Source organism: Nesoenas mayeri (genome assembly GCF_963082525.1).
Source record: "Nesoenas mayeri genome assembly, chromosome: 32".
NCBI classification, from domain to species: Eukaryota; Metazoa; Chordata; class Aves; order Columbiformes; family Columbidae; genus Nesoenas; species Nesoenas mayeri.
Genome location: NC_137570.1, coordinates 218,472 through 242,185, shown reverse-complemented (window position 1 = coordinate 242,185; position 23,714 = coordinate 218,472). Strand labels below are relative to the sequence as shown.

The 23,714-nt window shown below is 57.5% G+C and overlaps 1 protein-coding gene across 2 annotated transcripts in view; it reads right to left on the bottom strand.

Moving 5' to 3' along the window:
- The window catches only part of RNF40 (ring finger protein 40), a 51,109-nt gene that overhangs the window by 20,756 nt on the left and 6,639 nt on the right, over nucleotides 1-23,714 (bottom strand). For both annotated transcript variants that reach the window (XM_080361444.1, XM_080361445.1), the window contains exons 4-11: nucleotides 23,489-23,662; nucleotides 19,743-19,855; nucleotides 16,189-16,335; nucleotides 13,651-13,725; nucleotides 12,103-12,222; nucleotides 5,284-5,463; nucleotides 2,828-2,963; nucleotides 1,326-1,447 (exon numbers count right to left, since the gene is read on the bottom strand). In XM_080361444.1, the coding sequence (XP_080217570.1) occupies nucleotides 1,326-1,447; nucleotides 2,828-2,963; nucleotides 5,284-5,463; nucleotides 12,103-12,222; nucleotides 13,651-13,725; nucleotides 16,189-16,335; nucleotides 19,743-19,855; nucleotides 23,489-23,662 (1,067 nt within the window). The remainder of the gene's footprint in view (nucleotides 1-1,325; nucleotides 1,448-2,827; nucleotides 2,964-5,283; nucleotides 5,464-12,102; nucleotides 12,223-13,650; nucleotides 13,726-16,188; nucleotides 16,336-19,742; nucleotides 19,856-23,488; nucleotides 23,663-23,714) is intronic.

Here is a 23,714-nt window from a genome sequence, read left to right as displayed (position 1 = left end):
AAGGGCCCCCCCCACCAATAGCATCGCCCTTTTAAGCCCCCCTCACCATTGTAGCTCCCAACCCCAATTGTTGGTATTGCCCTTTTAAGACCCCACCTCACCCCACCCTTTGGCATTGCCCTTTTAAGATCGCGCCCCAATGGCATTGCCCTTTTAAGGCACCCCCACCATTGTAAATCCCAACCCCAATTGTTGGTATCGCCCTTTTAAGACCCCACCCCAGCCTTTGGCATTGCCCTTTTAAGACCACGCCCCAATGGCATTGCCCTTTTAAGGCCCCTCCCCCCCCATCATTACCATTGCACTTTTAAGCCCTGCTTGGTGGGGCCCACAAATGCAGCCCCTTTAAGACTTAAAAGGGCAATGCCGCTAAATATCAGTTCAATAAGGGTGGGGTCAAGGAGGCCACACCCCCTTTAAAAGGCCCCCCCCCCCGCTTAAAAGGGCAATGACACTAAGGAGTCATTGCTGGGTGGGGCCTCCCTTAAAGGGGCCACACCCCCCAGAGACCCTTCATCCTCCACCTTAAAAGGGCAATGCCACCAAGTCCTCATTGGCTGATGGGGAAGTGCCACATCCACCCTCTTAAAGTGGCCACAACTCTTAATGGGGCCACACCCTCTTAAAGGGGCCACACTCCCAGAGACTCCCCCCTCACCATGACCTTCTTAAAAGGGCAACGCCACCAAATCCTCATTGGGTGATGGGGTGGGGCCAGGGCTGCCACACCCACGCTCTTAAAGGGGCCACAACCCCTTAAAGGGGCAACACCCACTTAAAGGGGCCGGACCCTCTTAAAGGGGCCGCACATCTTAAAGAGGCCTGACCCTCTTAAAGGGGCCGCACTCACTTAAAGGGGCCAGACTCTCTTAAAGGGGCCAGACTCTCTTAAAGGGGCCAGACCTTCTTAAAGGGGCCAGAACCTATTAAAGGGGCCACACCCTCTTATTAAAGGGGCCACACCCTCTTATTAAAGGGGCCACACCCTCTTATTAAAGGGGCCACACCCTCTTAAAGGGGTCTGACCCTCTTAAAGGGGCCTGACCCTCTTAAAGGGGCAACACTCTCTTAAAGGGGCCGCACCCTCTTAAAGGGGCCGCACCCTCTTAAAGGGGCCGCACCCTCTTAAAGGGGCAACACTCTCTTAAAGGGGCCTGACCCTCTTAAAGGGGCAACACTCTCTTAAAGGGGCCTGACCCTCTTAAAGGGGCCACACCCTCTTAAAGGGGCCACACCCTCTTAAAGGGGCCAGACCTTATAACTTATTGGGGGGATGGAGAGAGGGGGGTGGGGGGGGTCCACCTCCTTAAAGGGGCCGCGCTCACCTTGTTGATCTCCGCCTGTACCTCGCGCAGCTTCCGCTTGTAGCGCTGGACGTCGCCCTTGAGCTGGTGGTTGTGGTTCTGGAGGCTGCTGATCAGGTGCCGCATCTCGCGGTTGATGGGGCCTGCGGAACCAGGGGGGACCCAGGAGTTCGGGAGGGACCCAGGAGTTCGGGGAGGGACCCAGGAGTTCGGGGAGGGACCCAGGAGTTCGGGGAGGGACCCAGGAGTTCGGGAAGTCAAGGGGTTGGAGGGACCCAAGTGACCAGGAGAACATGGAGATGTTCTGATCATAGAGGTCTAGGAGGGACCCAGGAGTTCGGGAGGGACCCAGGAGTTCGGGGAGGGACCCAGGAGTTCGGGGGGGACACCAAAGAGTCTGGGGGCTCAATCCCCTTGTTCCACTTGTAGGTCCCACTTATGGGACCCATTGGGTTCTATGGGGGTTATAGGTCCCTATTGGGTTCCATGGGGGTTATGGGTCCCCATTGGTTTCTATGGGGGTTATGGGTCCCTATTGGGTTCTATGGGGTCCCCATTGGGTTCTATGGGGGTTATGGGTCCCTATTGGGTTCTATGGGGTCCCCATTGGGTTCTATGGGGGTTATGGGTCCCTATTGGGTTCTATGGGGTCCCCATTGGGTTCTATGGGGGTTGTGGGTCCCCATTGGGTTCTAGGGGGTCCCTATTGAGCTATATGGGGGTTATGGGTCCTATTGAGTTCTATGGGGTCCCTATCGGGTTCTATGGGGGTTATGGGTCCCCATTGGGTTCCATGGGGGTTATGGGTCCCCATTGGGTTCTATGGGGTCCCTATTGGGTTCTATGGGGGTTATGGGTCCCTATTGGGTTCTGTGGGTCCCCATTGGGTTCTATGGGGGTTATGGGTCCCCATTGGGGTCTATGGGAGTTATGGGTCCCCAGTGGGTTCTATGGGGTCCCCATTGGGTTCTATGGGGGTTATGGGTCCCCATTGGGGTCTATGGGAGTTATGGGTCCCCAGTGGGTTCTATGGGGTCCCCATTGGGTTCTATGGGGGTTATGGGTCCCTATTGGGTTCCATGGGGGTTATGGGTCCCCACTGGGTTCTATGGGGTCCCAATTGGGTTCTATGGGTCCCCATTGGGTTCTATGAGGGTTATGGGTCCCTATTGGGTTCTATTGGGTCCCCATTGGGTTCTATGGGGGTTATGGGTCCTATTGAGTTCTATGGGGTCCCCATTGGGTTCTATGGGGGTTATGGCTCCCTATTGGGTTCTATGGGGGTTATGGGTCCCTATTGGGTTCTATGGGGGTTATGGGTCCCTATTGCATTCTTGTGGGTCACCCCACATGTCACCTTATGAATCAGAATCACTTATGGGTCCCATTATTGACCCCACCCAAGTCCCACCACCCCATGACTCAACCCCCCCCATTGCACCTCCAACCACTTGTAGGTCCCACGAATAACTCGGGGGCCACTTATGGGTCCCGGCCGTGGGTCCCACTTGTGGGTCGCTCACCCGCCTGCTCATTGGCCGCCAGGTTCTGCTCGAACTCGATACGCAGCATCTCGTACTCCTTGCGGACCTGGGCCAGCGTGTCCTCCAGCTGGATCACCTCGGTGCGCAGGCGCTTCTGCACCCCCAGCTCGTCGCTCTGGGGACAATGGGGACAATGGGGACATTGGGGGCGATGGGGGCATTGGGGGCGATGGGGGCATTGGGGACAATGGGGACAATGGGGACAATGGGGACATTGGGGACAATGGGGACATTGGGGACAATGGGGACATTGGGGACAAAGGGGTCAATAGAGACATTGGGGGTAATGAGGTCAATGGGGCAATGGGGGCAATGGGGACATTGGAGTCAATGGGGACAATGCGGTCAAGGGGGACAATGGGGGCGATGGGGACAATGGGGGCGATGGGGACAATGGGGACATTGGGGACATTGGGGGCAATGGGGACATTGGGGGCAATGGGGACATTGGGGGCAATGGGGACAATGGGTCCCCATTGGGTTCTATGGGGTTATGGGTCCCTATTGGGTTCTATGGGGCCCCCATTGGGTTCTATGGGGGTTATGGGTCCTATTGAGTTCTATGGGGGTTATGGGTCCCTATTGGGTTCTATTGGGTCCCTATTGGGTTCTATGGGGGTTATGGGTCCTATTGAGTTCTATGGGGTCCCTACTGGGTTCTATGGGGGGTTATGGGTCCCCACTGGGTTCTATGCGTCCCTATTGGGTTCTATGGGCGTTATGGATCCCTATTGGGTTCTATGGATCCCCACTGGGTTCTATGGGGTCCCCATTGGATTCTATCTGGGTTAAGAGTCCCCTTTGGGTTCTATGGGGGTTATAGGTTCCCCATTGGGTTCTATGGGGGTTATGGGTCCCCATTGGATTCTATGAGGTTATGGGTCCCTATTGGGCTCTCTGGGGTCCCCATTGGGTTCTATGGAGGTTATGGGTCCCCATTGGATTCTATGAGGTTATGGGTCCCTATCGGGCTCTATGGGGTCCCTATTGGGTTCTATGGAGGTTATGGGTCCCCATTGGGTTCTATGGGGATTATGGGTCCCTATTGGGTTCTATGGGGTCCCTATTGGGTTCTATGGGGTCCCTATTGGGTTCTATGGGGGTTATGGTCCCCACTGGCTTCTATGGGTCCCTATTGGCTTCTATGGGTCCCTACTGGGTTCTATGGGGGTTATGGGTCCCCATTGGGTTCTATGAGTCCCCATTGGGTTCTATGAGTCCCCATTGGGTTCTATGGGGGTTATGGGTCCCCATTGGGTTCTATGGGTCCCCACTGGGTTCTATGGGTCCCCACTGGGTTCTATGGGTGTTATGGGTCCCCACTGGGTTCTATGGGTCCCCATTGAGTTCTATGGGTGTTACGGATCCCTATTGGGTCCTATGGGTCCCCATTGAGTTCTATGGGTGTTATGGATCCCTATTGGGTCCTATGGGTCCCTATTGAGTTCTATGGGGGTTATGGGTCCCCATTGGGTTCTATCGAGTTTATGTGTCCCCACTGGGTTCTATGGAGAGTTCTGGGTCCCCATTGACCGGTGGCCATCTTGGATGCCCAATGCTTGAATCTCACGACCCCCTGTGACCCCCCATGACCCCCCAAACCAACAGAGCACCCCCAAACCCACCTCCATGTGCTCGATGTGGCGCAGGTGGCTGTTTTTGGTGGCCAGGAGCAGCCCCCGGGCCTCATCCAGCTGGGGATCTATTGGGCTCTATGGGTCCCTATTGGGCTCTATGGGTCCCTATTGGGCTCTATGGGTCCCTATTGGGCTCTATGGGGGTTAGGGGGTCTCTATTGGGTTCTATGGGGTCCCCATTAGGGTCTATGGGAATTATGAGTCCCCATTGGGTTCTATGTGGGTTATGAGTCCCCATTGGGTTCTATGGGGGTTATAGGTTCCCTATTGGATTCTATGGAGGTTATGGGTCCCCATTGGGTTCTATGGGGGTTATGGGTCCCCATTGGGTTCTATGGGCTCCCTATTGGCTTCTATGGGGTCCCCATTGGGTTCTATGGGAATTATGAGTCCCCATTGGGCTCTATGCGGGTTATGGGTCTCTATTGGGTTCTATGGGGTCCCCATTGGGTTCTATAGGGGTTATGGATCCCTATTGGGTTCTATGGGTCCCCATTGGGTTCTATGAGTCCCTATTGTTTTCTATGGGTCTTATGGGTCCCCATTGGGTTCTATGGATCCCCACTGAGTTCTATGGGTGTTATGGATCCCTATTGGGTCCTATGGGTCCCTATTGAGTTCTATGGGGGTTATGGGTCCCCATTGGGTTCTATCGAGTTTATGTGTCCCCACTGGGTTCTATGGAGAGTTACGGGTCCCCATTGACCGGTGGCCATCTTGGATGCCCAATGCTTGAATCTCACGACCCCCTATGACCCCCCATGACCCCCCAAACCAACAGAGCACCCCCAAACCCACCTCCATGTGCTCGATGTGGCGCAGGTGGCTGTTTTTGGTGGCCAGGAGCAGCCCCCGGGCCTCATCCAGCTGGGTCTTCACCTGCAGGCTCTCGTGGTACAGGAGGGAGAACTGGGACTGCAGCACCTTGTACTCCAGCGCCTCGCGAACCGCGTCCTCGGGGAGGGCCCGTAGGGCCACCTGGGGGGACATGGGGGGCACCATTGGCACCTGGGTCACCCCACGGCATCTATGGCTCCCCAATTGGGTTCTATAGGGGTTATGGGTCCCTATGGGGCTCTATGGGGGCTATGGGGTCCCCATTGGGTTCTGTTGGGTCCCTATTGAGTTCTATGGGGGTTATGGGTCCCCACTGAGTTCTATGGGGTTATGGGTCCCTATTGGTTTCTACAGGAGTTATGGGTCCCTATTGGGTTCTATGGGGGTTATGGGTCCTATTGAGTTCTATGGGGTCCCTATTGGGTTGTATGGGGGTTATGGGTCCCTATTGGGTTCTATGGGGGTTATGGGGTCCCCATTGGGTTCTATGGGGTCCCTATTGGGTTCTATGGGGGGTTATGGGGTCCCCATTGGTTTCAATGGGGTCCCCATTGGGTTCTATGGGGGTTATGGGTCCCTATTGAGTTCTGTGGGGGTTATGGGTCTCTACTGGGTTCTGTGGGAGTTATGGGTCCCCATTGGGTTCTGTGGGGGTTATGGGTCCCCATTGGGTTCTGTGGGGGTTATGGGTCCCCATTGGGTTCTATAGGGGGGTTATGGGGTCCCCATTGGGTCCTATTGAGTTCTATGGGGATTACAGGTCCCTGTTAAGTTCTATGGGGTTTATGGGTCCCCATTGGGTTCTATGGGGGTTATGGGTCCCTATTGGGTTCTATGGGTCCCTATTGGCCTCTATGGGGATTATGGGTCCCTATTGGGTTCTATGGGGGTTATGGGTCCCTATTGGGTTCTATGGGGGTTATGGGTCCCTATTGGGTTCTGTGGGGATTATGGGTCCCTATTGGGTTCTAGGGGGTCCCTATTGGGTTCTAGGGGGTCCCCATTGGGGTCTATGGGGGGTTATGGCGTCCTCGGGGAGGGCCCGCAGGGCCACCTGGGGGGACACCATTGTCACCATTGTCACTGGGGGCACCCCATGGGTCCCCAACCCCATCCCCAATATCTCAATGAGACTGGGTCCCCATTGGGCTCTATGGGTCCCTACTGGGGTCTATGGGAGTTATGGGGTCCCCATTGGGTTCTATGGGGGATATGAGTCCCTATTGGGTTCTATGGAGACCCCATTGGGTTCAATGGGGTTATGGGTCCCCATTGGGTTCTATGGGGTTATGGGTCCCCATTGGGTTCTATGGGTCCTCATTGGGTTCTATGGGTTTTATGGGTCCCCATTGGGTCCTATTGGGTCCCTATTGAGTTCTATGGGGGTTATAGGTCTCTATTGGGTTATATGGGGGATATAAGTCCCTATTGCGCTCTATGGGGTCCCTATTGGGTTCTATGGGAGTTATGGGCCCCTATTGGGTTCTATGGGGGTTATGAGTCTCTATTGGGTTCTGTGGGGTTTATGGGTCCTTATTCGGTTCTATGGGGGTTATGGGTCCCCATTGGGTTCTACTGGGTCCCTATTGAGTTCTATGGGGAGTTACGGGGTCCCCATTGGGTTCTATGGGGTCCCTATTGGGTTCTATGGGGTCCCTATGGGTCCCTATTGGGTTCTATGGGGGTTATGAGTCCCTATTGGGTTCTGTGGGGTTTATGGGTCCTTATTCGGTTCTATGGGGGTTATGGGTCCCTATTGGGTTCTATGGGGGTTATGGGTCCTATTGAGTTCTATTGGGTCCCTATTGGGTTCTATGGGGGTTATGGGTCCCTATTGGGTTCTATGAGTCCCTACTGGGGTCTATGGGAGTTATGGGGTGCCTATTAGGTTCTATGGAGAGTTATGGGTCCCCATTGGGTTCTACTGGGTCCCTATTGAGTTCTATGGGGAGTTATGGGGTCCCCATTGGGTTCTATGGGGTCCCTATTGGGTTGTATGGGGATTATGGGTCCCTATTGGGTTCTATGGGGGTTATGAGTCCCTATTGGGTTCTATGGGGTTTATGGGTCCTTATTCGGTTCTGTGGGGGTTATGGGTCCCTATTGGGTTCTATGGGGGTTATGGGTCCTATTGAGTTCTATTGCGTCCCTATTGGGTTCTATGGGGGTTATGGGTCCCTATTGGGTTCTATGAGTCCCTACTGGGGTCTATGGGAGTTATGGGGTGCCTATTAGGTTCTATGGAGAGTTATGGGTCCCCATTGGGTTCTACTGGGTCCCTATTGAGTTCTATGGGGAGTTACGGGGTCCCCATTGGGTTCTATGGGGTCCCTATTGGGTTCTATGGGGTCCCTATGGGTCCCTATTGGGTTCTATGTGGGTTATGAGTCCCTATTGGGTTCTGTGGGGTTTATGGGTCCTTATTCGGTTCTATGGGAGTTATGGGTCCCCATTGGGTTCTGTGCGGGTTATGGGTCCCCATTGGGTTCAGTGGGGGTTATGGGTTCCCATTGGGTTCTATAGGGGGGTTATGGGGTCCCCATTGGGTCCTATTGAGTTCTATGGGGATTACAGGTCCCTGTTAAGTTCTATGGGGTTTATGGGTCCCCATTGGGTTCTATGGGGGTTATGGGTCCCTATTGGGTTCTATGGGTCCCTATTGGCCTCTATGGGGATTATGGGTCCCTATTGGGTTCTATGGGGGTTATGGGTCCCTATTGGGTTCTATGGGGGTTATGGGTCCCTATTGGGTTCTGTGGGGATTATGGGTCCCTATTGGGTTCTAGGGGGTCCCTATTGGGTTCTAGGGGATCCCCATTGGGGTCTATGGGGGGTTATGGCGTCCTCGGGGAGGGCCCGCAGGGCCACCTGGGAGGACACCATTGTCACCATTGTCACCGGGGGCACCCCATGGGTCCCCAACCCCATCCCCAATGTCTCAATGAGACTGGGTCCCCATTGGGCTCTATGGGTCCCTACTGGGGTCTATGGGAGTTATGGGGTCCCCATTGGGTTCTATGGGGGATATGAGTCCCTATTGGGTTCTATGGAGACCCCATTGGGTTCAATGGGGTTATGGGTCCCCATTGGGTCCTATGGGGTTATGGGTCCCCATTGGGTTCTATGGGTCCTCATTGGGTTCTATGGGTTTTATGGGTCCCCATTGGGTCCTATTGGGTCCCTATTGAGTTCTATGGGGGTTATAGGTCTCTATTGGGTTATATGGGGGATATAAGTCCCTATTGCGCTCTATGGGGTCGCTATTGGGCTCTATGGGAGTTATGGGCCCCTATTGGGTTCTATGGGGGTTATGAGTCCCTATTGGGTTCTGTGGGGTTTATGGGTCCTTATTCGGTTCTGTGGGGGTTATGGGTCCCTATTGGGTTCTATGGGGGTTATGGGTCCTATTGAGTTCTATTGCGTCCCTATTGGGTTCTATGGGGGTTATGGGTCCCTATTGGGTTCTATGAGTCCCTACTGGGGTCTATGGGAGTTATGGGGTGCCTATTAGGTTCTATGGAGAGTTATGGGTCCCCATTGGGTTCTATTGGGTCCCTATTGAGTTCTACGGGGAGTTATGGGGTCCCCATTGGGTTCTATGGGGTCCCTATTGGGTTCTATGGGGGTTATGGGTCCCTATTGGGTTCTATGGGGGTTATGAGTCCCTATTGGGTTCTATGGGGTTTATGGGTCCTTATTCGGTTCTGTGGGGGTTATGGGTCCCTATTGGGTTCTATGGGGGTTATGGGTCCTATTGAGTTCTATTGCGTCCCTATTGGGTTCTATGGGGGTTATGGGTCCCTATTGGGTTCTATGAGTCCCTACTGGGGTCTATGGGAGTTATGGGGTGCCTATTAGGTTCTATGGAGAGTTATGGGTCCCCATTGGGTTCTACTGGGTCCCTATTGAGTTCTATGGGGAGTTACGGGGTCCCCATTGGGTTCTATGGGGTCCCTATTGGGTTCTATGGGGTCCCTATGGGTCCCTATTGGGTTCTATGTGGGTTATGAGTCCCTATTGGGTTCTGTGGGGTTTATGGGTCCTTATTCGGTTCTATGGGGGTTATGGGTCCCTATTGGGTTCTATGGGGGTTATGGGTCCTATTGAGTTCTATTGGGTCCCTATTGGGTTCTATGGGGGTTATGGGTCCCCATTGGGTTCTATGAGTCCCTACTGGGGTCTATGGGAGTTATGGGGTGCCTATTAGGTTCTATGGAGAGTTATGGGTCCCCATTGGGTTCTATTGGGTCCCTATTGAGTTCTATGGGGAGTTACGGGGTCCCCATTGGGTTCTATGGGGTCCCTATTGGGTTCTATGGGGTCCCTATTGGGTTCTATGGGGAGTTATGGGTCCCTATTGAGTTCAGTGGGGGTTATGGGTCTCTATTGGGTTCTGTGGGGGTTATGGGTCCCCATTGGGTTCTGTGGGGGTTATGGGTCCCCATTGGGTTCTATAGGGGAGTTATGGGGTCCCTATTGGGTTCTATGGGGTCCCCATTGGGTTCTATGGGGCTTATGGGTACCTATTGGGTCCTATTGAGTTCTATGGGGATTACGGGTTCCCATTGGGTTCTATGGGAGTTATGGGTCCCTATTGGGTTCTATGTGGGTTATGGGTCCCCATTGGGTTCTATTGGGTCCCTATTGAGTTCTATGGGGGTTATGGGTGCCTACTGGGTTCTATGGGGGTTATGGATCCCCATTGGGTTCTATGTGGGATATGAGTCCCTATTGGGTTCTATGGGGTCCCCATTGGGTTCTATGGGGGTTATGGGTTCCTATTGGGCTCTAGGGGATCCCTATAGGGCTCTATGGGGGTTATGGGTCCCTATCGGGTTCTACGGGGTCCCTATTGGGCTCTATGGGGGTTATGCGTCCCTATTGGGCTCTATGGGGTCCCTATTGGGTTCTATGGGGGTTACGGGTCCCTATTGGGTTCCATGGGGTCCCTATTGGGCTCTATGAGAGTTATGGGTCCCCATTGGGTTCTATGGGGGTTATGAGTCCCCATTGGGTTCTATGGGGTCCCTATTGGGTTGTATGGGGGTAATGGGTCCCTATTGGGTTCTATGGGGGTTATGGGGTCCCCATTGGGTTCTATGGGGTCCCCATTGGGTTCTATGGGGGGTTATGGGGTCCCCATTGGTTTCAATGGGGTCCCTATTGGGCTCTATGAGAGTTATGGGTCCCCATTGGGTTCTATGGGGGTTATGAGTCCCCATTGGGTTCTATGGGGTCCCTATTGGGTTGTATGGGGGTTATGGGTCCCTATTGGGTTCTATGTGGGTTATGGGGTCCCCATTGGGTTCTATGGGGTCCCCATTGGGTTCTATGGGGGGTTATGGGGTCCCCATTGGTTTCAATGGGGTCCCTATTGGGCTCTATGAGAGTTATGGGTCCCCACTGGGTTCTATGGGGGTTATGAGTCCCCATTGGGTTCTATGGGGTCCCTATAGGGCTCTATGGGGGTTATGGGTCCCTATCGGGTTCTACGGGGTCCCTATTGGGCTCTATGGGGGTTATGCGTCCCTATTGGGCTCTATGGGATCCCTTTTGGGTTCTATGGGGGTTACGGGTCCCTATTGGGTTCCATGGGGTCCCTATTGGGCTCTATGAGAGTTATGGGTCCCCATTGGGTTCTATGGGGGTTATGAGTCCCCATTGGGTTCTATGGGGTCCCTATTGGGTTGTATGGGGGTTATGGGTCCCTATTGGGTTCTATGTGGGTTATGGGGTCCCCATTGGGTTCTATGGGGTCCCCATTGGGTTCTATGGGGGGTTATGGGGTCCCCATTGGTTTCAATGGGGTCCCTATTGGGCTCTATGAGAGTTATGGGTCCCTATTGGGTTCTATGGGGGTTATGGGTCCTATTGAGTTCTATGGGGTCCCTATTGGGTTGTATGGGGGTTATGGGTCCCTATTGGGTTCTATGGGGGTTATGGAGTCCCCATTGGGTTCTATGGGGTCCCCATTGGGTTCTATGGGGGGTTATGGGGTCCCTATTGGTTTCAATGGGGTCCCTATTGGGCTCTATGAGAGTTATGGGTCCCCATTGGGTTCTATGGGGGTTATGAGTCCCCATTGGGTTCTATGGGGTCCCTATTGGGTTGTATGGGGGTTATGGGTCCCTATTGGGTTCTATGTGGGTTATGGGGTCCCCATTGGGTTCTATGGGGTCCCCATTGGGTTCTATGGGGGGTTATGGGGTCCCCATTGGTTTCAATGGGGTCCCTATTGGGCTCTATGAGAGTTATGGGTCCCTATTGGGTTCTATGGGGGTTATGGGTCCTATTGAGTTCTATGGGGTCCCTATTGGGTTGTATGGGGGTTATGGGTCCCTATTGGGTTCTATGGGGGTTATGGAGTCCCCATTGGGTTCTATGGGGGGTTATGGGGTCCCTATTGGTTTCAATGGGGTCCCTATTGGGCTCTATGAGAGTTATGGGTCCCCATTGGGTTCTACGGGGGTTATGAGTCCCCATTGGGTTCTATGGGGTCCCTATTGGGTTCTATGGGGGTTATGGGTCCCTATTGGGTTCTATGTGGGTTATGGGGTCCCTATTGGGTTCTATGGCGATTGTCCATTGTCCCGTTGTCCCCATTGTCCCCATCACCCCCATTGTCCCCATTGCCCCCAATGTCCCCATCGCCCCCATCACCCCCAATGTCCCCATCACCCCCATTGTCCCCATCACCCCCATTGTCCCCATCACCCCCAATGTCCCCATCGCCCCCAATGTCCCCATCGCCCCCAATGTCCCCATTGCCCCCAATGTCACCTTGAGCCTCTCGTGGCTCCTCAGCGCCCCCTGCAGCTCCAGCTGCAGCTTCTCCAGCTCGGCCATGCGGCTGTTGGCCAATTCCTGGTTCTGCTCCAGCTCCGCGTTCAGCATCTCAAACTATGGGGGGGGACCCCAAAAATGGGGGTCACCCCAATACCCCCCAGGCCCCCCCACATCCCCCCAGACCCCCAAATGACCCCAAAACCCCCCAAAATCCACCCAATTCACCCCCAAATCTCCCCCAGGGGCCTCAGCCCAACATCCAGAAGGTCAAAGTGGGGGGGACCCCAAAATATGGGGGTCACTCCAATACCCCATAGACCCCCAATTGACCCCCATATCCCCTCATTGAGTCCCATATCCCCAATTGACCCCTATATCCCCCCCCTCCCACTGACCCCCATATCCCCCCATTGACCCCCAAAGTCTCAAACTGGGGGTGGTCCCCAAAATCTGGGGGTCACCCCGACATCCCCATAGACCCCAATTGACCCCCATATCCCCCCCAACTGAGCCCCTATTCCCCCCACATTGAACCCCATATCCCCCCCAATTGACCCCCATATACCCCCTCATTGACCCCCATATCCCCCCATTGATCGCCAAAGTCTCAAACTGGTGGGGACCCCAAAATATGGGGGTCACCCCAACATCCCCATAGACCCCCATTGACCCCCAAGTCCACCCCAATTGACCCCCATATCCTCCCCATTGAACCCCATATCCACCCCATTGACCCCCATATCCCTCCCATTGACCCCCAAAGTCTCAAACTGGGGGTGGTCCCCAAAATCTGGGGGTCACCCCAACATCCCCATAGACCCCAATTGACCCCCATATCCCCCCCAACTGAGCCCCTATTCCCCCCACATTGAACCCCATATCCCCCCCAATTGACCCCCATATACCCCCTCATTGACTCCCATATCCCCCCATTGATCGCCAAAGTCTCAAACTGGTGGGTACCCCAAAATATGGGGGTCACCCCAACATCCCCATAGACCCCCATTGACCCCCAAGTCCACCCCAATTGACCCCCATATCCTCCCCATTGAACCCCATATCCACCCCATTGACCCCCATATCCCCCCCATTGACCCCCAAAGTCTCAAACTGGGGGTGGTCCCCAAAATCTGGGGGTCACCCCGACATCCCCATAGACCCCAATTGACCCCCATATCCCCCCCAACTGAGCCCCTATTCCCCCCACATTGAACCCCATATCCCCCCCAATTGACCCCCATATACCCCCTCATTGACCCCCATATCCCCCCATTGACCCCCAAAGTCTCAAACTGGGGGGGTCCCCAAAATATGGGGGTCACCCCAACATCCCCATAGACCCCCATTGACCCCTAAATCCACCCAATTGACCCCCATATCCCCCCTCATTGACCACCATATCCCCCCCATTGTCCCCCATATCCCTCCATTGACCCCCAAAGTCTTAAACTGGGGGGGTCCCCAAAATCATGGGGTGACCCCTAAGGCCCCACAGACCCCAAAAGCCATGGGGACCCCCCCAAATTGAGCCCCATTTGGTACCTTTTGGCCGCTGAGCGTGATCTGACCCCCCTGGAACCCCCCGGAGCTGCCGCAGCCGTAGGAGCCCGAGGTCAACTGGGGACAATGGGGACAATGGGGTTAATGGGGACAATGGGGGCGATGGGGTTAATGGGGACAATGGGGGCGATGGGGTTAATGGGGACATTGGGGGCGATGGGGACAATGGGGGCGATGGGGGCATTGGGGACAATGGAGGCGATGGGGACATTGGGATTAATGGGATTAATGAGGATAATGGGACAATGGGGACAATGGGATTAATGGGGGTAATGGGGACAATGGGATTAATGGGGGTAATGGGACAATGGGGATAATGGGACAATGGGACTATGGGGCATTGGGATTAATGGGGATAATGGGACAACGGGGACAATGGGGCAATGGGGGCAATGGGGGCAATGGGGACAATGGGGACAATGGGGACAATGGGGACAATGGGATTAATGGCGATAATGGGACAATGGGGTTAATGGGGCAATGGGGTTAATGGGGCAATGGGGGTGATGGGGCAATGGGGGTGATGGGGCAATGGGGGTGATGGGGCAATGGGGACAATGGGATTCATGGGGATAATGGGACAATGGGGACAATGGGGTTAATAGGGCAATAAGGGCGATGGGGACAACGGGGACAATGGGATTAATAGGATTAATGTGGCATTGGGATTAATGGGATTAATGGGACAATGGGGGTGATGGGGACAATGGGGGCAATGGGGTTAATGGGGGCGATGGGGACAATGGGGGCATTTGTATTAATGGGATTAATGGGGATAATGGGATTAATGGGACAATGGGGACAATAGCGACAATGGGATTAATGGGGGTAATGGAGTAACGGGATTAATGGGGACAATGGGATAATGGGACAATAGGGACAATGGGATAATGGGGATAATGGGACAATAGGGACAATGCGGATAATGGGGATAATGGGATTAATGGGGGTAATGGGGACAACGGGATTAATGGGACAATGGGACCTCAAGTGACACCCAAGTGACATAAAGGGACCCAAAGTGACACCCAAAAGACATCAAGGAACCTCAAGTGACACAAGAGTGACACCCAAGTGACATCAAGGTGGCACCCAAGTGTCACCCAAGAGATATGAAGGGACCTCAAGTGCCACTCAAGAGACATAAAGGGACCCCAAGTGACACCCAAGAGACATAAAGGGACCCAAAGTGACACCCAAGTGTCACCCAAGAGATACGAAGGGACCTCAAGTGCCACCCAAGTGCCACCCAAGTGACTTAAAGGGCCCCAAAGTGACACCCACATGATTCTAAGGGACCCAAAGTGCCACCCAAGTGATACAAAGGGATCCCAAGTGACACCCAAGTGACATAATGGGACCTCAAGTGCCACCCAAGTGCCACAAAGGGACCCCAAGGGACACTGGGGTCCTCAAGTGACACCCAAGAGACATAAAGGGACCCAAAGTGACACCCAAGTGCCACCCAAGTGACTTAAAGGGCCCCAAAGTGACACCCACATGATTCTAAGGGACCCCAAGTGACACCCAAATGATACAAAGGGACCCAAAGTGACACCCACATGATTCTAAGGGACCCCAAGTGACACCCAAGTGCCACTCAAGTGACTTAAAGGGCCCCAAAGTGACACTCACATGATTCTAAGGGACCCAAAGTGCCACCCAAGTGCCACAAAGGGACCCCAAGTGACACCCAAGAGATATGAAGGGACCTCAAGTGCCACCCAAGTGATATGAAAGGACCCAAAGTGACACAATAGTGACACCCAAGTGCCACCCAAGTGCCACAAAGGGACCCCAAGTGACACCCAAGAGATATGAAGGGACCTCAAGTGCCACCCAAGTGACTTAAAGGGCCCCAAAGTGACACCCACATGATTCTAAGGGACCCAAAGTGACACCCAAGTGACATCAAGGGACCTCAAGCGACACCCAAGTGACACCCAAGTGCCAGCCAAGTGCCACCCAAGTGCCACCCAAGTGCCACAAAGGGACCCAAAGTGACACCCAAGTGCCACAAAGGGACCCAAAGTGACACCCAAGTCACTTAAAGGGCCCCAAAGTGACACCCACATGATTCTAAGGGACCCAAAGTGCCACCCAAGTGCCACCCAAGTGACTTAAAGGGCCCCAAAGTGACACCCAAGTGATACAAAGGGACCCAAAGTGACACCCAAGTGACACCCAAGTGCCACAAAGGGACCCCAAGGGACACTGGGGCTGCATTGGGGACCCTGTGGTTGCACTGGGGACCCCGTGGCTGCATTGGGGACCCTGTGGTTGCATTGGGGACCCTGTGGCTGCATTGGGGACCCCATGGGGGGGTTGGGGACCCCATGGGGGGGTTGGGGTGTCATTGTCACCTGCTCGGGCGCCTTGGCCAGGTGTCTGTCCAGGTGTCCCTGGGGACACTGGGGCTGCATTGGGGACCCTATGGTTGCACTGGGGACCCTGTGGCTGCATTGGGGACCCCATGGAGGGGTTGGGGACCCCATGGGGACATTGGGGTGTCATTGTCACCTGCTCGAGCGCCTTGGCCAGGTGTCTGTCCAGGTGTCCCTCCCTCTTGCGCAGTTTGGCGCTGTCCCACTGCAGCCCCTCCAGCGTCGTCCCCATCTCCAGCACCTTCGTCTCGGCCGACGTGGCTTTGTCCTGGAGCTCCGAGAGCTGGGGACAATGGGGACATTGGGGGCGATGGGGGCGATGGGGGCAATGGGGACATTGGGGGCGATGGGGACATTGGGGACGATGGGGGCGATGGGGACATTGGGGGCGATGGGGACATTGGGGGCGATGGGGGCGATGGGGACATTGGGGGCGATGGGGACGATGGGGACGATGGGGACGATGGGGACGATGGGGACGATGGGGGCAATGGGGGCAATGGGGGCAATGGGGACATTGGGGGCGATGGGGGCGATGGGGGCGATGGGGACGATGGGGGCAATGGGGGCAATGGGGGCAATGGGGGTAATGGGGGCAATGGGGACAATGGGGACATTGGGGGCGATGGGGGCGATGGGGGCGATGGGGACATTGGGGGCGATGGGGGCGATGGGGGCGATGGGGGCGATGGGGGCGATGGGGGCAATGGGGACATTGGGGGCGATGGGGACATTGGGGACGATGGGGGCGATGGGGACATTGGGGGCGATGGGGACATTGGGGGCGATGGGGGCGATGGGGACATTGGGGGCGATGGGGACGATGGGGACGATGGGGACGATGGGGACGATGGGGGCGATGGGGGCAATGGGGGCGATGGGGGCAATGGGGGCAATGGGGACAATGGGGACATTGGGGACATTGGGGGCGATGGGGGCGATGGGGGCGATGGGGACATTGGGGGCGATGGGGGCGATGGGGGCGATGGGGGCGATGGGGGCGATGGGGGCGATGGGGGCGATGGGGACATTGGGGGCGATGGGGACATTGGGGGCGATGGGGACATTGGGGACAATGGGGACAATGGGGACAATGGGGGCATTGGGGACATTGGGGGCAATGGGGGCAATGGGGACAATGGGGACATTGGGGACAATAGGGACAATGGGGGGCAATGGGGGGCAATGGGGACAATGGGGACAATGGGGACAATGGGGACAATGGGGGCATTGGGGACATTGGGGACATTGGGGACATTGGGGGCAATGGGGACATTGGGGACAATGGGGACAATGGGGACAATGGGGACAATGGGGGGCAATGGGGGGCAATGGGGGGCAATGGGGACAATGGGGACAATGGGGACAATGGGGACAATGGGGGACAATGGGGACAATGGGGACAATGGGGACAATGGGGACAATGGGGGGCAATGGGGGCAATGGGGACAATGGGGGCAGTGGGGACATTCCCAGTCCCTCCCAGTTCCCCCCAATCCCCTCTCAGTTCATCCCAGTATAAACCAGTTCCATCCCAATAGAACCAATCCCTCCCAGTCCATCCCAGGGTCCCCCAATGTCCTTCCAGTACCCCCCAGTCCCTCCCAGTATAACCCAGTTCATCCCAGTCCCCTCCCAGTATAATCCAGTTCATCCTAGTCCCCCCCAATCCCCTCCCAGTGTCCCCCAGTGTCCCTCCCAGTATAACCCAGTCCCTCCCAGTGTCGCCCAATCCCCTCCCAGTCCCTCCCAGTGTCCCCCAACCCCTTCCCAGTGTCCCTCCCAGTATATCCCAGTACCCCCCAGTACATCCCAGTCCCTCCCAGTCCTTCCCAGTACATCCCAGTGTCCCCTCCAGTACACCCCAGTCACTCCCACTACAACCCAGTCCCTTCCAGTGTCCCCCAATCCCCTCCCAGTCCACCCCAGTCCCCCCCAATCCTATTCCAGTCCCTCCCAGTCCCCCCCAATCCTATTCCAGTCCATCCCAGTCCCCCCCAATCCCCTCCCAGTGTCCCCCAGTGTCCCTCCCAGTATATCCCAGTACACCCCAGTCCCTCCCAGTGTCCCCCAGTCGCTCCCAGTCCCCCCCAATCCCCTCCCAGTATAACCCAGTCCCTCCCAGTCCCCCCAATCCTCTCCCAGTCCCCCTAATCCCTTCCCATTCCCCTCCCAGTATAATCTAGTCCATCCCAGTCCCTCCCAGTGTCCCCCAATCCCCTCCCAGTGTCCCCCAGTGTCCCTCCCAGTATACCCCAGTATCCCCCAATCCTCTCCCAGTGCCTCCCAGTGTCCCCCAATCCTCTCCCAGTCCCCTCCCAGTACATCCCAGTTTCCCCCAGTCCCCCCCAATCCCCTCCCAGTCCCTCCCAGTGTCCCCCAATCCCCTCCCAGTGTCCCTCCCAGTACATCCCAGTATAACCCAGTCCCTCCCAGTCCCCCCAATCCCCTCCCAGTCCATCCCAGTCCCCCCGAACTCCTTCCCAGTGTCCCTCCCAGTATACCCCAGTAACCCCCAAATCCCTCCCAATCCCCTCCCAGTGTCCCCCCCAGTACCCCCTAGTCTCTCCCAGTATAACCCAGATCATCCCAGTCCCCCCAATCCCCTTCCAGTCCCTCCCAGTACATCCCAGTCCCTTCCAGTCCATCCTAGTGTCCCCCAATCCCCTCCCAGTGTCCCTCCCAGTATACCCCAGTCCTTCCCAGTGTCCCCCAGTCCTCCCCAATCCCCTCCCAGTCCCCCCAATCCCTTCCCATTCCCCTCCCAGTATAACCCAGTTCATCCCAGTCCCTCCCAGTGTCCCTCCCAGTACACCCCATTATAACCCAGTCCCTCCCAGTACATCTCAGTCCCCCCCAATCCCCTCCCAGTCCATCCCAGTCCCTTCCCAGTCCCCTCCCAGTATAATCCAGTTCATCCCAGTCCCCCCAGTCCCTTCCCAGTCCCCTCCCAGTATAACCCAGTCCCTCCCAGTGTCCCCCAGTGTCCCTCCCAGTATACCCGTCTCTCCCAGTGTCCCCCAATCCCCTCCCAGTGTCCCTCCCAGTATATCCCAGTACACCCCAATCCCTCCCAGTATACTCCAGTATAACCCAGTCCCTCCCAGTGTCCCCCAGTGTCCCTCCCAGTGTCCCCCAAACCCCTCCCAGTCCATCCCAGTCCCCTCCAGTGTCCCCCAATCCTCTCCCAGTGTCCCCCAGTGTCCCTCCCAGTACACCCCAGTCGTTCCCAGTTCATCCCAGTCCCCCCCAATCCCCTCCCAGTGTCCCCCAGTGTCCCTCCCAGTATATCCCAGTCCCCCCCAGTATCCCCCAATCCTCTCCCAGTCCCTTCCAGTGTCCCCCAATCCCCTCCCAGTCCCCTCAATCCCTTGCCATTCCCCTCCCAGTATAACCCAGTTCATCCCAGTCCCTCCCAGTATAACCCAGTCCCCCTCTGTCCTCTCCCAGTCCCTCCCAGTGTCCCCTAATCCCCTCCCAGTGTCTCTCCCAGTACATCCCAGTCCCTCCCAGTGTCACCCAGTATAGCCCAGTGCCTCCCAGTCCCCCCAAATCCCCTCCCAGTCCCTCCCAATCCCCTCCCAGTCCCTCCCAGTGTCCCCCAATCCCCTCCCAGAGTCCCCCAATCCCCTCCCAGTGTCCCCCAATCCCCTCCCAGTATATCCCAGTACATCCCAGTCTCCCCAGTACCTGCATGCCCACGCGGTGGTGCCGCTGGTGCAGCTGCAGCTCCAGCTCCTGCAGGCGCCGGTTCTCCCGCAGCAGCTCCCGCAGGCGCGCGCGCGGCTCCGCGCCCAGCTCCGCTGCAAGGGACCCAGGCGTCCGGGAGGGACCCAGGCGTCCGGGGGGGGACCCAGGCGTCCGGGGGGGGACCCAGGCGTCCGGGGGGGGGACCCAGGCGTCCGGGGGGGGGACCCAGGGGATGGGGGGATGCAGGGGGCAAAGGGACCCAGGGGGCAAAGGGACCCAGGCATCTGGGGGGGTAATTAGGTGTCTAGGGGACCCAGGCGTCCGGGGGACCCAGGGGACAAAGGGACCCAGGAGTTCGGGGTGGACTCAGGTGTCTGGGGGACCCAGGAGTTTGGGGGGGGACACAGGAGTCTGGGGGGGATCCAGGCATCCGGGGGACCCAAGGGACAAAGGGACCCAGGCGTCTGGGGGGACCTAGGCGTCCGGGGGGGACCCAGGGGACACAGGGACCCAGGGGACACAGGGACCCAGGGGACACAGGGGGGACCCAGGCGTCCGGGGGGGACCCAGGCGTCCGGGGGGGACCCAAGGGATAAAGGGACCCAGGGGACAAAGGGACCCAGGAGTTCAGGGGGGGAATTAGGTGTGTAGGGGACCCAGGCGTCCGGGGGACCCAGGCGTCCGAGGGGGACCCAGGGGACACAGGGACCGAGGGGCCAAAGGGACCCAGGAGTTCGGGGTCGGGGGGGGACTCCAGCAGCTCCCGCAGGCACGCATGCGGCTCGGCGCCCAGCTCCGCTGCAAGGGACCCAGGCGTCCGGGGGGGACCCAAGGGACACAGGGACCCAGGAGTCTGGGGGGGACCCAGGCGTCCGGGAGGGATCCAGGGGACAAAGGGACCCAGGCGTCCGGGGGGGAAATTAGGTGTCTAGGGGACCCAGGCGTCCGGGGGGGACCCAGGCGTCAGGGGGACCCAGGCGTCGGGGGGACCCAGGCGTCGGGGGGACCCAGGCGTCGGGGGGACCCAGGGGACAAAGGGAACAAAGGGACCCAGGCATCCGGGGGGACCCAGGTGTCTGGGGGACCCAGGGGACAAAGGGACCCAGGTGTCCGGGGGGACCCAGGGGGCAAAGGGACCCAGGAGTTCGGGGGGGGAATTAGGTGTCTAGGGGACCCAGGCGTTCGGGAGGGACCCAGGAGTTCGGGAGGGACCCAGGGGGCAAACGGACCCAGGCGTCCCTGTGGCCCCAAAAAAGGGACCCAGGCGTCCGGGTAACCCCTAAAAGGGAACCCAAGTGTCCCCTAAAAAGGGACCCAGGCGTTCGGGTAACCCCTAAAGTGGGACCCAAGAGTCCCCTAAAAAGGGACCCAGGCGTCCGGGTAACCCCTAAAAGGGGACCCAAGTGTCCCCTAAAAAGGGACCCAGGCGTCCGGGTGACTCCTAAAAGGGGACCCAGGTGTCCCCTAAAAAGGGACCCAGGCGTCCGGGTAACCCCTAAAATGGGACCCAAGTGTCCCCTAAAAAGGGACCCAGGCGTCCGGGTGACTCCTAAAAAGGGACCCAGGTGTCCCCTAGAAAGGGACCCAGGCGTCCGGGTGACTCCTAAAAAGGGACCCAGGTGTCCCCTAGAAAGGGACCCAGGCGTCCGGGTGACTCCTAAAAAGGGACCCAGGTGTCCCCTAAAAAGGGACCCAGGCGTCCGGGTGACTCCTAAAAAGGGACCCAGGTGTCCCCTAGAAAGGGACCCAGGCGTCCGGGTGACTCCTAAAAAGGGACCCAGGTGTCCCCTAGAAAGGGACCCAGGCGTCCGGGTGACTCCTAAAAAGGGACCCAGGTGTCCCCTAAAAAGGGACCCAGGCGTCCGGGTGACTCCTAAAAAGGGACCCAGGTGTCCCCTAGAAAGGGACCCAGGCGTCCGGGTGACTCCTAAAAACGACCTGGGTGACCCTTAAAAAGGGACCCAGGCGTCCGGGTGACTCCTAAAAGGGGACCCAGGCATCCGAGTAACTCCTAAAATGGGACCCAGGTGGCCCCAAAAAAAGGGACCCAGGCGTCCGGGGTGCTGCTGACCCTTTTCCCAATGGTGTCCCCCATTGTCCCCATTGCCCCCAATGTCCCCAATGTCCCCATCGTCCCCAATGTCCTCAATGTCCCCATTGCCCCCAATGTCCCCATCGTCCCCAATGTCCTCAATGTCCCCATTGCCCCCAATGCCCCCAATGTCCCCAGTGTCCTCATTGCCCCCATTGTCCCCAATGTCCCCATTGCCCCCAATGTCCCCATCGTCCCCATTGTCCCCAATGTCCCCATTGCCCACAGTGTCCTCATTGCCCCCATTGCCTCCAATGTCCCCACTGCCCCCAATGTCCCCAGTGTCCCCAGTGCCCCCAATGTCCCCATTGCCCCCAATGTCCCCAATGTCCCCAGTGTCCTCATTGCCCCCATTGCCCCCAATGTCCCCATTGCCCCCATTGTCCCCAATGTCCCCATTGCCCCCAGTGTCCTCATTGCCCCCATTGCCCCCAATGTCCCCATTGCCCCCAGTGTCCCCACTGTCCCCATTGCCCCCATTGCCCCCAATGTCCCCAATGTCCCCATCGCCCCCATTGTCCCCATTGCCCTCAATGTCCCCATTGCCCCCATTGCCCCCAATGTCCCCATCGTCCCCATTGTCCCCAATGTCCCCATTGTCCCCATTGCCCCCAATGCCCCCATCGTCCCCATTGTCCCCATTGCCCCCAGTGTCCTCATTGCCCCCATTGCCCCCAATGTCCCCATTGCCCCCAGTGTCCCCACTGTCCTCATTGCCCCCAATGTCCCCATTGCCCCCAATGTCCCCAGTGTCCCCATTGTCCCCAATGTCCTCATTGCCCCCATCGTCCCGATTGTCCCCAATGTCCCCATTGCCCCCAATGTCCCCAGTGTCCTCATTGCCCCCATTGCCCCCAATGTCCCCATCGCCCCCAATGTCCCCATTGCCCCCAATGTCCCCAGTGTCCTCATCGCCCCCATTGCCCCCAATGTCCCCATTGTCTCCACTGCCCCCATTGCCCCCAATGTCCCCATTGTCTCCACTGCCCCCATTGCCCCCAATGTCCCCATTGCCCCCAATGCCCCCATCGCCCCCAATGTCCCCATCGCCCCCAATGTCCCCATTGCCCCCAATGTCCCCAGTGTCCCCATTGCCCCCAATGTCCCCATTGCCCCCAATGTCCTCATTGCCCCCATTGCCCCCAATGTCCCCATTGCCCCCACTGCCCCCAATGTCCCCATTGACCCCACTGCCCCCAATGCCCCCAATGTCCCCATTGTCCCCACTGCCCCCATTGTCCCCAATGTCCCCATCGCCCCCAATGTCCCCATTGCCCCCAATGTCCCCAGTGTCCCCAATGTCCCCATTGCCCCCATTGTCCCCATTGCCCCCATTGTCCCCATTGCCCCCAATGTCCCCAGTGTCCCCATCGCCCCCATTGTCCCCATTGCCCCCATTGTCCCCATTGCCCCCATTGCCTCCAATGTCCCCAATGTCCCCATTGCCCCCAATGTCCCCAGTGTCCTCATTGTCCCCATTGCCCCCAATGTCCCCATTGCCCCCAATGTCCCCAGTGTCCTCATTGTCCCCATTGCCCCCAATGTCCCCATTGCCCCCACTGTCCCCAGTGCCCCCAATGCCCCCATTGCCTCCAATGTCCCCATTGCCCCCATTGCCCCCATCGCCCCCATTGCCCCCGATGTCCCCACTCACCCCTCTGCGCCAGGCGGGTCCCCAGCGCGTTGGCGCGGCGCTGAGCCGCCCCCAGCGCCCCCTGCAGGCGGGCGATGGCATTGGGTGCAAAGGCCAAGCGGGGCCGCGGCCCCTCCCCCGCCGTCGGCTCCTCCGCTTCCGGCCACCCCTCCCCCACCCGCGGGGGAGGGGCCTCTGGGGAGAGAAGCGCTAATTAGGCATTAATTAGGCATCAATGGGTCATTAA